The sequence below is a fragment of the Balaenoptera physalus genome (assembly GCF_965194825.1).
Source record: "Balaenoptera physalus genome assembly, chromosome: 9".
In the NCBI taxonomy this organism is placed as follows: Eukaryota; Metazoa; Chordata; class Mammalia; order Artiodactyla; family Balaenopteridae; genus Balaenoptera; species Balaenoptera physalus.
This window is the reverse complement of record NC_138888.1, coordinates 6099788-6115249: the sequence shown is the minus strand read 5'-3', so window position 1 is coordinate 6115249 and position 15462 is coordinate 6099788. Positions and strand designations below refer to the sequence as shown.

The following is a 15462-nucleotide window of genomic DNA, read 5'->3' as shown; positions in this document are numbered from 1 at the left end:
ACTCTTGTCATGGATGAAACTCCTCATCCTGCCCATGATCAAACTGCATCTCCAGACTCCTATTTCTCTCCAGGGCACCCTATTTTGCTCTAGATCTCCATACATGAAACCTCAATGTCACATCAGTCAAAGCTCTGTAAAATACAGCTCCAAACTCCCTTCTTACCCCATCTTCAGCATCTCCTCTAGGTTCTAAAAGAATAGGAACCTATGCTTGTTCCCAAGCACACCCTATGCTCATTCTCCATCTCCAGAACCCTATTCGAGTTTCAATTCATCCATAAAGTCTTTCTTGGTGACTTTCACTCAGATGTGTTTTCTCCACCTTTAAAATTTCATAATACTTTTATTTCAGTTTTCATATGGCAGTTATCATGTTTGACATCCTTATGTTATAGCTATTTGGTTGAGCTACATGAAATTGCTGATAGTTTTAACCTATATGGTTCAACCTAATATTTCTGTTGATTTTAGAGGCCCTAAGTAAACAGCAGTCTCTACAAGAGCAGTGATGAGTTTTGCCTTTCTTTGGGATCCCCTGAGAAGCCCAGAACATTGGAAGTGTTTGTCAAAATAAAGAATCTTAATCAATCTATCTATATATCTACATTTATATCTATATCTTATCCATATCTATCTACCTATCTATCTATAAAAATCAATTGTCTGTAGCAATTAGTGTAACCTATCAGCTCCAGTGGTAGAGGTGAGAAGCTTTAGAACCTGAAACTTCAAAACTTCTGGTAACATAAAATACTTTGGTTCAAGAAGCTGTTTTAAAATAATTTATGAAGGAAACATTCTTGGATTTAGAGTTTGGCAGGTACAGTAAAAAAGCTTTTTAGTTGACTGAAATAAAAAAAAAATCAAAACCCTCTTCAGCACGGGCACTTCCCTTATAAAAACAAATCGCCCCAATGCAAAGCACAGCAGTTTGTGCACAGTGAGCGCGTGCCTCCTGCCGTCACAGGAGGGGCGCTGGAGAAGGAGGGGATGATTTGCACTTCTATAGCTTCGTTTGTACGCCCAGATTCGAAAGCATTTCACAAAGCAGTAAACATCATCACCAAGAAGAGACAGTGACAGGATGCCCATAAAGTCGGGACTCTGAGTAGAGACACAGCAGCGCCCGCACAGCTGTAAACAGAAGCGCGATTCATCTGTGCCGGCTAAGAAAGGGGGAAAATGCATCCGCAGGGTTCTTCAGCATCACCTGAACCATCCACAGAAAGCAACTGGTTTCTTATACTTTCTCAAAGAATGACTTCAATCCATATTGAGTCCTATTTGCTGGCGTCCTCAACAAATTACAGGTCTCCACTTCTAGGTGACGGCACTGCTCATCAATCGCCTACCCAATTCTCCCCTTCTCCTACAGAAATCACTGTTGTGAATGAAACACCCAGATGAAAAGGATATAGCCCTTTGATGGTATTAGGAGCCCTGCGGTGCCCTGAAAGCATTAGGGACAGGAGAGAAAACACACACTGCTCCCTCTCTAATGTTTCAGCGGCCCATTCTAGGGAAAATGTTACTAAAGCTTGGAGAAATTGAATACAAAGGTGGACTTTTGCTGTGCGTCAGTCTTCCTTCACCACAGCTTGGGCACTGCGATTCTGACGGGGCAGGGAGCTCTCAATGCTGCTGTGAACGGGCCCCGAGCGCTGCACCTTCCCTACTGAGCCCCGGCAGCAGACCTAGGACCATCCTCCAGGGGTCACAATTGGGTTACACATTCCTCACAGCACAGTGACCGAGCAACCTGATTTGGAACAATTTCTTTGAATCCTTCATTAAGATTCAAATGGAATAAGTAAGGTAGAAATTGAACAGACAGAGAAATTGTGCCTTGCTTCTCCTGTAGTCAGTAAACATTTATTCACTAAGCTCCGTTTGTGTGCTCTCTCTCTTTTCCCTCTCTCGCTCACAGTTATTCTTCCAATCCTTCGGGCTTGCTGTTTTAATGCATAATTAAGAAGGTCAGAATTAATGAAGCGGTATGGAGTAAAGTTCAAGGAATCCCCAGGCACTATTTATTCTATTAGATCTCAGGCATGAATGTCAGCTTGGCAGCAGAAGCAGCAGAAGCAATGGGGTTGGCTGCATCCCAGGAACGATCCACTAAGGGAGACTCACCCGCACTGTCAAGTCATTCCTAAGCTCCTTCCCTGCGAAAATCACACGCAACTGGTCAGCTGGAACCCCCTGTCGCTTAGCAACCACCTCCTTGAGCTGGAAGATGCTGGTGTCAGAATCGACCTCCACTGGGAAACCATGGCTGGAGTTGAACCTGACAAACACTGACCAAGAAAATTGGAGGGGAAGAAAAAAAAAGTAAGCATTACTCAAAGCCCTTAAATGGCAATAGCAACATTTCTAAACTGATTTACCCATCACCCACCCTTTGATGAATAGCATACATTTTCTTTCACTTAGAACATAAAACTGAATGCTATGGAATAACATTTGGAGAAAAATGTAATTTCCCTGTGGGACTTCCCTTTCATATATTAGTCAGTGACCCGCAAACAAAATTGCATGCTCCCTTTGACATCCATCCTGGGAAACAGAGGGACTCGAGCAGAACACTTGCTTGATTGGAATTGTAAGATTCCCATGAGTTTATCAAAGAGATTCAGCTCTGACAGCCTGTACAAACTCACACTGCCTCTACAGTGCCCCTCTTAATAAAAAATCAAATGCATTGTGTTAGCACCCATGGTATAGCAATGGAACAAAATCAAGCCACTTTATAGATCAGAGTGAAGACCCAGCAGAGCCCTAGGTACTGGTGGTCCCAGCCAAAAGGCTACACTGGGTCTTATGGAAATATATATTTGCCCTTTCTTTTGAAACTAGTGATATACCCTTTCTCTTTCTGGAGCCATCGTTCCCCTCAAGACCCAGGCTGGAACCTCACAGTCTTCTAACATGCCTTCTCACTGCCAACTGCCCTGCCACCTCAATGGCTCTCGCATCTGCCCTTTCCTTCCACTCCTTCTGTCACTACGCTCATTCAATCACGTCTAGATTCCTGCAACAGACTCCCAGCTGGAGTCCTTTTTTTTTTTTTTTTAATAAATTTATTTATTTATTTATTTATTTTTGGCTGTGTTGGGTCTTCGTTTCTGTGCACAGGCTTTCTCTAGTTGCGGCGAGTGGGGGCTACTCTTCATCGTGGTGCGCGGGCTTCTCATTGTCGTGGCTTCTCTTGTTGTGGAGCACAGGCTCTACACGCGCAGGCTCAGTAGTTGTGGCTCATGGGCTTAGTTGCTCTGAGGCATGTGGGATCTTCCCAGACCAGGGCTCGAACCCGTGTCCTCTGCATTGGCAGGCAGATTCTTAACCACTGCACCACCAGGGAAGCCCTCAGCTGGAGTCTTAATATACTCTCTTCACCTCCGAAATGTCCTACACTGTTCTGCAAAGTAAACCGTATTAATCTAGAGCCCTCGCTGTGTCGTAGCCCTCAAACCCTTTAAAGGCGCAAATCTTTCAAACTAAATGCTCCCAAAAAACATGTAACAGAAAATGCCTGCCCCCACCTCTTGCCTCTGTTCACGTCACTCCCTTCCTCACCTCTGCCTTTTGAAAGCCTGTTCACCTCCACGATCCATCTCAAATGTGACCTCCTCCAAGAGGCCTCTCGCTATCAGCCCCTCAAGACTGAGCTCACCTCTTCAGGGCTCCAGTGGCTTTTACTGTGTACGTCTTACAAGACTTGCCACATTTTCTCATGGAAGCAGTATAGCAGAGGTGACAAATACATCCTCCAAAGTGAGAGGACCTATTCACCAATTCCTGTAGGTCCCTTATCAGCTCAGGAGACTGGGGTAAACACATTAACCTTCACTCTTTAACTCTCAGTTCCCTAATCTTCAAAATATAAATAAACCACAGAGGGTGTTCTATGATACATTAATTAATATTTATAGTGCTTATAACTATCACATAATTACTTTCAAAAATAACGAATATTTGTATATGTCTTAGATGTTTTTGGTATATATTTTACCTCTTTAAAAGATTATACACTCCTCAAGGTCAGGCACTATAGTTTTATTTTCTGCTGTATCTCCTTTATTTAAATTTTTTAATAAATAAATAAATTAATTAATTTTTTTTTTTTGGCTGTGTTGCGTCTTCATTGCTGCGTGCCGCCTTTCTCTAGTTGCAGCGAGCTGGGGCTACTCTTCAATGTGGTGCGCAAGCTTCTCATCGCAGTGGCTTCTCTTGTTGCGGAGCACGGGCTCTAGGAGCGTGGGCTTCAGTAGCTGTGGCTCGCGGGCTCTAGAGAGCAGTCTCAGTAGTTGTGGCACATGGGCTTAGTTGCTCTGCGGCATGTGGGATCTTCCCGGACCAGGGCTCAAGCCCATGTCTCCTGCATTGGCAGGTGGATTCTTAACCACTGTGCCACTAGGGAAGTCCCTGTATCTCCTTTAAATGTAGCATTATCACTTACTAGTTCTAAATTCAAACGTGAGATGGCCCACCAAATAATAATTATAATAAAATAATAATTACAATGTCAATAATATTCAAGCAGTTACTATGTAGTAGAAGTTGCACATTACATATGCTATTTTAAGCTTTCTGATGATCTGGTAAGGTCAGTATTATTATCCTTATTTAATAGAAAGTAAATGAAGGCCTTGAGAATTGTAATCACTTTTTTTAAGGACATCAGCTACTTTGTAATGGAATCACAATTTAAACTCAGTTCAATCTACCTCTAAACCCCATTCCATTTACTATAACATGCTGCCTAAAATCGTCTCAAAAGAAAAGTTCACATTCCTTTTCCTCATGATAAAAAAATTACAAAACACAACAGCAAAAAAGTCTTTATAACATAATTCAGATAGCCTCTATACAGGTTAGCAGTAGAAAATGAGATTAAAAAAATAAAAGCTCCAGAGAAGAGCTAAGAGCAAACCACAATGAACAATATTTACAAGACACAATGAGATAAAAATGACACCAAACTGAGAGTAGATGCCAGAGATGACACCACAGGAGCAAAAACCTGACATATTTTACCAGCACAGAAAATATTTAGAAAGAGTAAGAACTGGAAGTGACAAAAGTGTTCCAAATAAAGAAAACTGATTGAAAAAAAAAAGAAAAAAACAATTACAGAGGAAAAGGTGCTTTTGATATACTTTTAAGTAGATGCCATGTGACATTGTTGAAAGTAGAGGAGGAGAAATAAAAATGTATTGGAATCCCTTGAGGTATACTACTGGCATCCTCTGATCAGAGACCATAAGACAAGCAATTCATCAGATAAGACATGACGACAAGTGAGTGGCTATAAGGGACAAAAGGTATGGTCCCAGTTGCAAACTGGATTTTCTAGTAGTGTGAATAGACTTTTTTTTAGAAAAGTAAAACACCATTGGGGAAGAAGCAGTTGAAAACTATACAAAGGCTACTAAAAAAAGGAATAAATATTCCAGGAGATCTGAAGTTGCTGATCTTCTCCAGGGGTTCAAATCATGGGAATTCCACCTTAAGGACAAGAATTATAAAGAAAACTAAAGGAAAAAAAATCTGCAAAAAACATTCTAGATAACTCTGTACTACTAATGAAATAATTACTATCTAAGAGCCTTTTTTTCCTTATAAATAGAAAAACGTTTGTGAGCTTAAGTTCAATTTGGATAAACTGTACCAATACTTTATAAATGAATATTTTTGAGCAGCAAATCAGAAATATAGTATGAATTTTCTGATGGAAAGGTTGATCAAATACATAGCAGATATCTGACCAACTAAAATATTGGTATGGATAAGAACAAACATCTTAAAGTGACCTGATAAATAACCAAATGCCATTATGTGGAAAACAGCTAGTGTTTAATGGCAGTAGCATAATTTGCAGTGGGTCTCCATCTTTTTCTGACCCATGTGAGAAATGTGTATGTTCCGTCTGTCTAGTCCTGTCATTTCAGCCATGATTCCTAAAAGAGAGGAGGAGAGAAGCACCCAACCCTCCTCCTCTACTACCTCTTTAAGAGTCATAGAAAGCAGAATGCCCTTAGAGCCAGGAAAAAAGAAATTGGAATCCTCGTTGTGCCACTTGCTAATTTTATGACTTAGGACAAATTATCTGTTCACCTGGATTCTTAGCTTCCTTATACGCTAAACTGGAGATAATGTATACAACATCAAGTGCCAGTTACAAAAGATTTGCTGAGATTATGGATGTATTAGGAAAGTTTGAAAAGAGTCCTTAGTACATTACCGTGTACTCTTGGTACAGGGTAAGTTTGTTTTGCAAAACTAGTTTCCTAATTTCAGTCACCTAGAGGAGGAGCACTCATTAGAGCAGCTTCCACTGTTTGTATTATAACTAAGGTAGATTAAATAGGAGGTGAGAAGAGCTAAATTAAGTAGCTTATTTTTTTTATTTCTGCTCCTCTTCATGATACAGACAACTTCCAAGAACAGAGACATGATAAAGAATTTAGCTTATCTCCATGTTCTGAGATTTAATTATAAATGAAAAGTTTGGGAATGCTTGTTCTGATGACACCTATTATAGCACCAGAAATAAACACCATATCACGAAACATTATCCATTATGTGTATTATCAATAAGCACCATAATACAATGATAAGAAAAAGATGATGAGTCACATTCACACTTACTTTTTATGTTATCCTTGACCAGGGTTCAGAAGATCCAGAGGATAAGAAAGTAACTGGGAGGAAGGAGGGGAAGGAGTCATAGGTTCATGGCCACTTATATTTTTCTCAAGGCTATTCTACTTGTTCTGTCTGATTGGGGCTTAATTTTTTAGTTATAACTATAATAGTTTCATCAATGATTATGGTCCTTGTAGGATTCTGACTGCCTTGAAAGCAGCCATTCTACTCCTCCTACACTGAGACTAGTCACAGGATTGAGGTGGGGTGATTCACCCTCCCCCCCCAACTCCAGGTGTGAGCTCTCATTAATCAGCACAACCTCATCCTCTTTGTCAGTGACTGGCTCAAAGATGGACATGAACCAGTCAGTGCCTGGTGTTCCCCAGGTCATAGTGATTGATTCCCTAGAATAGAGATGATCCAAGGTAGGCCAATCCAGAGAAATCCAGAACTTATCAAAGGCTTAGTGAAGAAGTGATTTTAGATGGCATGGAACATCACGTGAGCTTAGACATTTTCGCTGAGAGAATCAAATAAAAACAGAGCCCAAGATAGACCATTGCCATCAGAGTATAAATGATCCCATTGCTTTTCGAGCAAGACAATTCCTCCTCAAGAGAGAATGCCCTAAGCTCTACAGGATGTTTAGCTCCAGCTGCAGCCCAGTAAATATCAGGAGCGCACTCTAATAACCATGGCAACAAAAAAGTAACCCTACATATCTCTGGTGAGGTAGTTTTTTTACCTTTGAGAAATATCACTCTAGTAGCTTCTACCCCAAACAGACAAACCTTGTCCTCACATTCCCCTCCATTCACTATCCCACTTCTCTGCACAGAATATTCTACTGTGAATTTCTTACAGCTCAAGCTTTCCATTTCTTTACTTTCCGTTCTTTTATGAACTACTCTTGAAGACTGCTCTTGGTATGACCTCCACGTTTCCAGTCAATGGTTGCTTTTCTATTCTTCTCATATTTGGCCATTCAGGGACATTCAGTAAGGATCTTGTTCTAATAAAACTTTTTTTCTCTTGGCATACACCACCAAGCCCTCCCAGTTTCCCTCCTACAACACAGGATATACTTTCTTAGCTTCATCTATCAGATTCTCTTTTTTTGTTCGACCTACTGATTTTAGAGCGCCCAGAGGTCTGCTTGAACTCTCTTCTTTTCTGAGTGTCCTCCCAGGGTTGTATTATCCAAGCTGCATGTTTTATAATTCTTGGGCCATTTAATGTATTTCAATGGGGAATTTTCATTCACCATGATTTTTACTTCATATTCTTATTTTAAAATCCAACTCTCTCACAACTTTCAACCTCAGACCATCCTCAGAACAATGTGAGTCCATGGAATTATCTAATCCTTAGAACCAATTCCTACATTCTTCAAGTTATAGATTTTGCTCACAAGAACTACGCTGAACATGTACTTAACAACTTTCATATAGAAATCTCAAAATCCTTATATAAAGGTGAAATTAACCTCCCACAAATCACACAGTATATCTTCAGTATTCAGAAAGTAAAATTTGTTTTAATCCTAATTTCTTGCATTCATAATTTAAACCATTTGTTAAAGGACTGCAGCATATTAGGCATTTTTCATAGGACTCGGCTAGTAAAAAAATTTAATATATTTCAAATCATTAAAAATTAGTTTAAAAAATAATTACAAAAGAATATGTATGTGTATTCATATATAGGTACATATGCATGTATACATATGTGTGTATATCCAAATTAATAAAACTACTGTGTGTATATACTTTATATGTATAAGTATATAATATATACACATATAATATATATACATATACATATTAGTCCATAACATCTTAATATTAGTCTAAGAAGCAATTATAAAGAAAAGATGTGTGTGTATATATATATAAATATAATATATTACATATACGTGTATATCCACACACATATATTTTACACAAACACACACACACATATAGTACTTTGTAAACCTAGGTAAATGAATGACCAAATTGGGTACTTTATTGTATGTTTTAAACTTGAACTTTAATGACTTTTCTCTTAAACTGAGAAAAGCACAAACTATGATTCAGCAAGAACATCTACCATGTAGGATTAAAGTAAGTAGGGGGTGAAGGTGTGACCAGCACTTAAAAATTACTAATATTAATATTTTAAGAAAATCAAACACTTGTTTTGAGAGAGAACCATTATTATATTCTGATTATTGCAGAAAAATAACAAATGCAAAATCACCAATTAAGGAATAACAGGCACTTGCTATCTGGTCATATACGTAACTTCTAAGTTCAGAGGAAAAAGTTAGAAGAAAGGTAATTGCAACATCTAGTAAAGTTACCCTTCCTATACAACAGATATAAAGAATAACAACAAAAAATGTATCCAGGTAATGGTCTTGTGTAGGTGCATCAAATATCCTTAAAAGGACAAACTGTGAATATATTCTCTGGCCCTTAAGGGTTACCTTCAACTGACAACGTAAAGCACAGGCCTCTGCTTGAGAATGCAGCCTCAAACTGTGATGTCGAACTCCCACCAAGCAGAGGAGAGAACTCTGGTAACAACGGAGCCCATCCAGGTTTGAGTCAGGGATCAAGCTCAACCGGTAGAAATTCCATATCTCATCCATGTTTACCTCCCCCTGCCCCCTTATTTTGTATCCTGTCGTTCAAAGTGTTGCACATGAGCGTAATGAATATGGTTTTTCTTGAGTGAAGCTATTAACCATCAGGATGAGAAGATTGTGAAATGATCCTCTGGCAGCAGAGAATAGATAGATTTTGACTTCTACAATTTCTTTTCTAGAATAAAGTCAAATGATGTCATTGCTTTGAGTCCTACTTCATTTCTAATATAATCTAGTCTATACTAGTCTATTCCTCCACCCAATGAATAATAGTGAAGAACAAAGCTCTAGAATTAATCAGCATTTTTGTAATCACAGCTCAACATTTAGCGACCTTGCATATACAATCTAACCTTTATTGGGTTGTTGCAGGATCCAGGTCACTATTAGCTATTACTGTTTTTTTAAAAAACTATTATTTATAACACATAACTTAATGTTTGATTATATGCTATCTGATATCATTCTTTATTAGTTTCTTACATAATTCTTGATTTCTAACTATCTTTTAAGTTCTTTCTAATCAGAAACTTCATTTAGTCTCCTCACCCTCACTATCAAAGTGTTAAACAGATAGACGCCAGGATTTTTGCTTTTTGTAATGACTGAGTAACATGTCAGATCAACTCCCTGCAGAAAATGGAGATTATAAAAAAGAATCAACTGGAAATTCTAGAACTAAAACTACAATATCTGAAATAAATATTTATTAATAGATTTAATAACAAAATGGAGATAAAAGAGGGAAATGTTAATGAAGAATAGAGAGAAGGGAGTTTTTTAAAAAATGAACAGACCTCAGGGACTTGGTAGGTAATATCAAATGGTTTAACATATATATAATTGTAGCGACAAAAAGAAAGAAGAGAAAATGGGGCAGAAAAACTATTTGAGACATAATGCCCAGAATTTTAAAATGTATGATGAAATAAATAAATGTACATATTCAAAATGCTCAACAACGAAAAGCAACATAAATTTGAATAAGACTGTGTCAAGGCACATCAGTCAAACTATTGAAACCCAAAGATAAGGAACAAGTTTTGAAAGCAACAGGAAAAGAGATTCCCTCACATAGCTTAAACTCATCATCAAAAGCAATGGAGGCCAGAAGTAAAAGTATAACATCTTTAAGGTATTCAAATTAAAAACAAAAACAGAAGCACTGTTAAACACAGAATTTTACATCCAGTAAGAATATCCTTCAGGAATAAAGGCAAAATAAAGATATTTTAAGATGTAAGAAAACTAAGAAACTTTGTCACAAGCAGACTCACCCTATAAGAAATGCTAAAGAAAATTCTTCATACTAAAGAGAAATGACAACAGATGGAAATGTAGATCCTCAGAAAGGGATAAGAACATCAGAAATGCTAAATGCCTGAGTAAATACAGAAGACAATTATGTGGGGATTTTTTGCTTTATTCATCTTAATTTCTGTAATAATATAATTGCTTATATGGACTGAATTTAGTACCCTCCCCCCAGCCAAATTCATATGTTAAAGCCTTAACCCCCAATGCAATGGTATATGGAGATGGGAGCTTGGGGAGATGGTTAGTTTTAGATAAGGGCATGAGGGTGGGGCACTCATGAAGAGATTAGTATCCTTATACCAGAAGAGACACCACAGAGTTTGCTGTCTCTCCTTCTGCCATGTGAGGATGCAGTAAAAAGGAGGCTGTCTATAAGCCAGGAAGAGGGCCCTCCCCAGAACCTGACCATGCTAGAACTCTGATCTCAGACTGCCAGCCTCCAGAACTGTGAGAAAATAAATTTCTATTGTTTAAACCACCCAGTCTAGTGATAGTTCATTATGGTGCTGAGCTAAGAAAACATTCAACGCAAAAATTAAAAAGTTTCATGAGGAGTCCAAAATACATACAAATATAATAAATATGACAACTATAGCATAAAGAATGGGGGATGGATATCAACCATTTTTCCACATTTTGGGTGGAAACTGGTGCATTATTAACAATATTGGCTGTCAAAATTTAAGAATATACATTATAATTCCTAGAGTAAAAATTGAAATGAATAAAAATGTTGAGCCAAAAAGCAAATAAAAATTACAAGGGAATTCTACAAACTACTGAATCCTCCAGAATCAGTAAATGAGTACAGAGGAGCAAAACTGGAAAAGTAAATAGAAAACATATAATAAAATGATAAACTCAAATTCAATCATTTCAATAATTACATTAAATTTTAATGAAATAACACTTCAATTAAAAGGTAGAGACTGTCAGGACAGAACAAGGTTGACACAACTATGTACTTTCTACAAGAGCCACATTTTACATACAAAGACAGAAACAGTCTGAAAATAAATGAATAAAAAAATGCTGAGCAAAATAAGTATGAGAAGGCAGGATGACAATATTAATTATCACATGGATTCAAATACAAAATTGTTATGAAAAAAAAAAAAAAAGAGGTACTGAACTGTGTTGCCACCATTTGAGGTGGGAGAAAAGGCTCAAATATCACACTCTGCATCCTCCATTCCTTCCTCTCTTTGAGTTGGGAGATGTACCTGGTACCTCATTTAGCCAGGCTTGGAATGTATGGGTCTCCCACTGCTCCCAGCCTCCCTGGATAGAGACAGAGGACAATGAGCCCTTCCTACCCTCCTCAGTGGGTAACAGAGCTGGAGGTCTGGAGGTGTAGACAAAAGAAACTGTAGGTAAAGACATTATCTATGGCCTCAAGGCAACTGCTCTGATTCTTTGATAAAGGCATACCCAGTGGATTTTGCATTGGTTCTTCTCTTTCTCTCTCTCTGCCCCCCGCCCAACTATTTTTTTCTCTTTGATTAATTCTTCCATTTTCTTCTTTAATTACTTAACAGAAGTAACATTATGGGAGGTGGAGAATGGGACAAAGGAAAAATGTAATTAAGAATCCACAAAACAAGAGGTGTGTATTATGGCTAAGGCCATGAACTCTGGAACTACCTGCTGAGATTGAAAGACTACAACTGTCCCTTATCAACTATGTAATCATGTCACACAGTTTCTGGTCCTCAGTTTATTCTCTATAAAATAGGAGCTAGCAATAGTATCTGCCTCAATTGGTTGTGAGAATTCCATGAATTAATATATGCAAAGTATTTAGAAAAGTGCCTAGCACATTATAAGTTTTAACAATTATTAGCTTTTACCTAAGGCCCAACATATGGCTTAAAAATTGTGGTTACTATGTCAGTTGTACAATATTAATGTTTAGGTAACTAAAAAATCTACCTTTTATTTTCTTTCAATAAGAAAGATTTTCCTGAATGGAGTTCTATTTCACTATGCTTTAGAGTACACTGTAATTGATCTAAAGTGACTTCAGGATACTGATACTGATATCTCATGTTTAGATAGAGCTTTCAGTTTTCAAAGTGCTTTTACAGACATTATCTCAGTTAATCTTCACAACAGCTCTAAAAGATGATTGTGACAGCATTCACTACTCCTACTTTTAAAATGAATAAACAGATGTACAAGAAGGAAAAGTGGTTTACCCAAGATTTATAAGAAAAGGAGCAGGAACTAGCAGCTGTGTCCTGAAGCCCTCTCCTTTAGATCAGTGACTTCACACAAACACTATATGTTACCCAAGGGTGTAAGAGGGTAATTCTTACACCTCCTAATTCTCACATACGCTTCCTTAAGACTAATATGTCAGAAAACATGTCTATGGCTGAGGTGTCATAATAGATCTTTTTGTGCAACCTTCTCTTCAAAATCAACATTTTCCTATTTTACAAAGAAAGGCGTATCACTCTTCCCCAATTTCACTCTGTTGCATTACCACAGGGTGTCAAAAAAGGACAACCTGAATTATTGGTGACTGAGAAGCCTCTTTTAACCAAGGTCCCATTAACCTGCAGTAGAGCTTGACTTCTTACACAGTAGGGTGAAAGTTGGTATTAGGAACAGTGTATTTTAGTCATTTCAGACCATTATCAGCGCTGGGTTCCGTTGCGTTGTTAGGAATTCAGCTAGAGTAAAGAGGGACAAAAGGGATGCCAATATATTTAACTATCCCAGCTCTTCCACACCCTCAGTCTTGCCAAAGAAGCAATTCCTCCTCAGGTTGAGTCTCAGGAGAGTAGAGATAAGACTGTTGTCTGTAATACAAGGTGAGAGTGCCTTATTTCATTTAGGAAATGAACTGCAGGCAAAGTTCTATTCCTTACTTAACCATCCACCCTTCTATCCATCCAACTAGCCATTCAACCAGCCGTCCCCCCTTCCACTCACCCACCCAGCCATCTAGCCAGCTAGACAGCCACTCACCCTTATTCTGAGGTATCAGAATTAAATAATAACAAAATGGCTACGTGGGCCCATTTTTTTTTCTGATAAATTAACTCTTATTCACTGACTAATATGATATAGACTTGTCTTGCCAATCATGCCAAAAGGCAGGCATTTTCCACAAATCGAAAAAGTTATATATGCACCTCCAAGGCTTTGATAAAAACATATTTAAAGTAAGAAAAAAGCATTAAATCATAAACACTGCATTGGCAAAGGTGTATTGAAATTAACAATATTTCAAATTTCCCAACTTTTTCTAAATTTACTGGATTGAACAAAATGCCTCTAAATGAAAGAAAAGTCAGTAAAATTAATAGTGAGTTAAAAAATCTTGGTATAATCTATATGATACACTTCCCAGAAACTGAAAAAGTGAATGACTATATATCGTTTTCTAAGTAGATAGCTGCAAATTCTTTGCTTTCAGCAAAATTGCAGATGGATTCAATTGAGTTATAAATTGATAGATCACTGAAATAACTGTAATGAAGACTTACTAAGCAATTTTTCTCATTTTATAATCTTGAAGGCATTAAAAGAATAAAGTAATATTGCTATAATAAAATCCCTTCTATTCCCATATACTTATTTATTAGAACATGGGCTTACAATTATAAAAATAAAAGGAAAGAACAAAATAATGTTGAACTTATTTCATTCTAGCAATAAGTAATTCTTATCCACAGATACATGTTACCAATTAGAAAAATAACCTAATCCATCTAATTAAGAGATGCATTTCTAATATAATTTTTGCTTAATAATTATTTGTCAAAAACACCAACAAATTATTCATCCTAATATATAAGATATTTAGATTGGTTTAATAATTTTTATACTAAAAAAGAGAATTAATGATATTGCAATCCAGTAGAAATTGTTAATAGCAAGGTTTACAATACTAGGAAATTTCAAAATATATCTTAAATTTCAATTTTTATACATGCTTTTGTTGCAGAGATGTGTTTCAAAGAGATGCGTAAAGAAATTTAAAACAAAAAAACATCATTTTTCTCACACTGCATCATATCCTCCCAGCAAAAGTCCTACAGTCCAAGGAAAGCCAGGTTAATTCCATGTCTATAACTTGAAGAATAAAATATTGCCTTATTCCTCCTGCAACTCACCATGATTTTGCATAGAATGCTTCTTAGACTCTAATGCTATGGACTATTTTGCTTTATCAATAAATGATGAGAACTTGAATTGTGAAAAAAAAAAGTCAAATCCATTTTTTGTTATTTATGGTAGTTAGGTTCTATAAAGTCATGACAAACACTGAACTAGTGAATACTGAACCATTGCTCCTAGGAAAAATACAGGGTTAGGTTCCTGTGAGCCTCTGGTCACAACATTTTCATCAACCAATCAATACATAGCCTTGTTTTATGTGTGTGTCTGTTTAAAGACACCATATTTAATATACACAGTTGATTCATTAACGATGAACTCATGGCCAGCAGCAATCAAACTCATATCTGAACGAAGCTTCTTTAACACACATATTCTCTCCATAAGGCACGTCACGGCCTTCTTGTACTTAGGACACTAGACAGCATTTCAACATTAGCCTTGGGGGTCATTTTAAAGAGCAAAATCACCAAGAAAAAGCACAAAAATGTGAAAACACAGCACTAAATAGAGCACAAAAAGGACACTTGTTGACAGTATGAGAACTGAAACAAGAAAGCAGAGCACAGCCTTGTTCTATCTCAGCTAGGAATCTGCACAGGGAGCCGCTCAAATTTCCTCACCATTCTGTATTTGTCTGTCAATGACCAAGAAAGTGCCACAAGCATTGATTTTGAGGTTAGAATACAATACATTTTACCATGTAGATGAATTTGCAAATATGGAAT

General features: G+C 37.3%; 1 protein-coding gene across 17 annotated transcripts in view; it reads right to left on the bottom strand.

Moving 5' to 3' along the window:
- Positions 1 to 15462, bottom strand: part of PRKN (parkin RBR E3 ubiquitin protein ligase) — a 1297158-nt gene that overhangs the window by 1053803 nt on the left and 227893 nt on the right. For 16 of the 17 annotated variants that reach the window (XM_082475577.1, XM_082475586.1, XM_082475576.1 and 13 more), the window contains one exon: positions 2137 to 2300. In XM_082475577.1, the coding sequence (XP_082331703.1) occupies positions 2137 to 2300 (164 nt within the window). Of the gene's footprint in view, positions 1 to 2136; positions 2301 to 6654; positions 6708 to 15462 lie in introns of all 17 variants that reach the window. The other variant, XM_082475578.1, reaches the window with a different exon arrangement.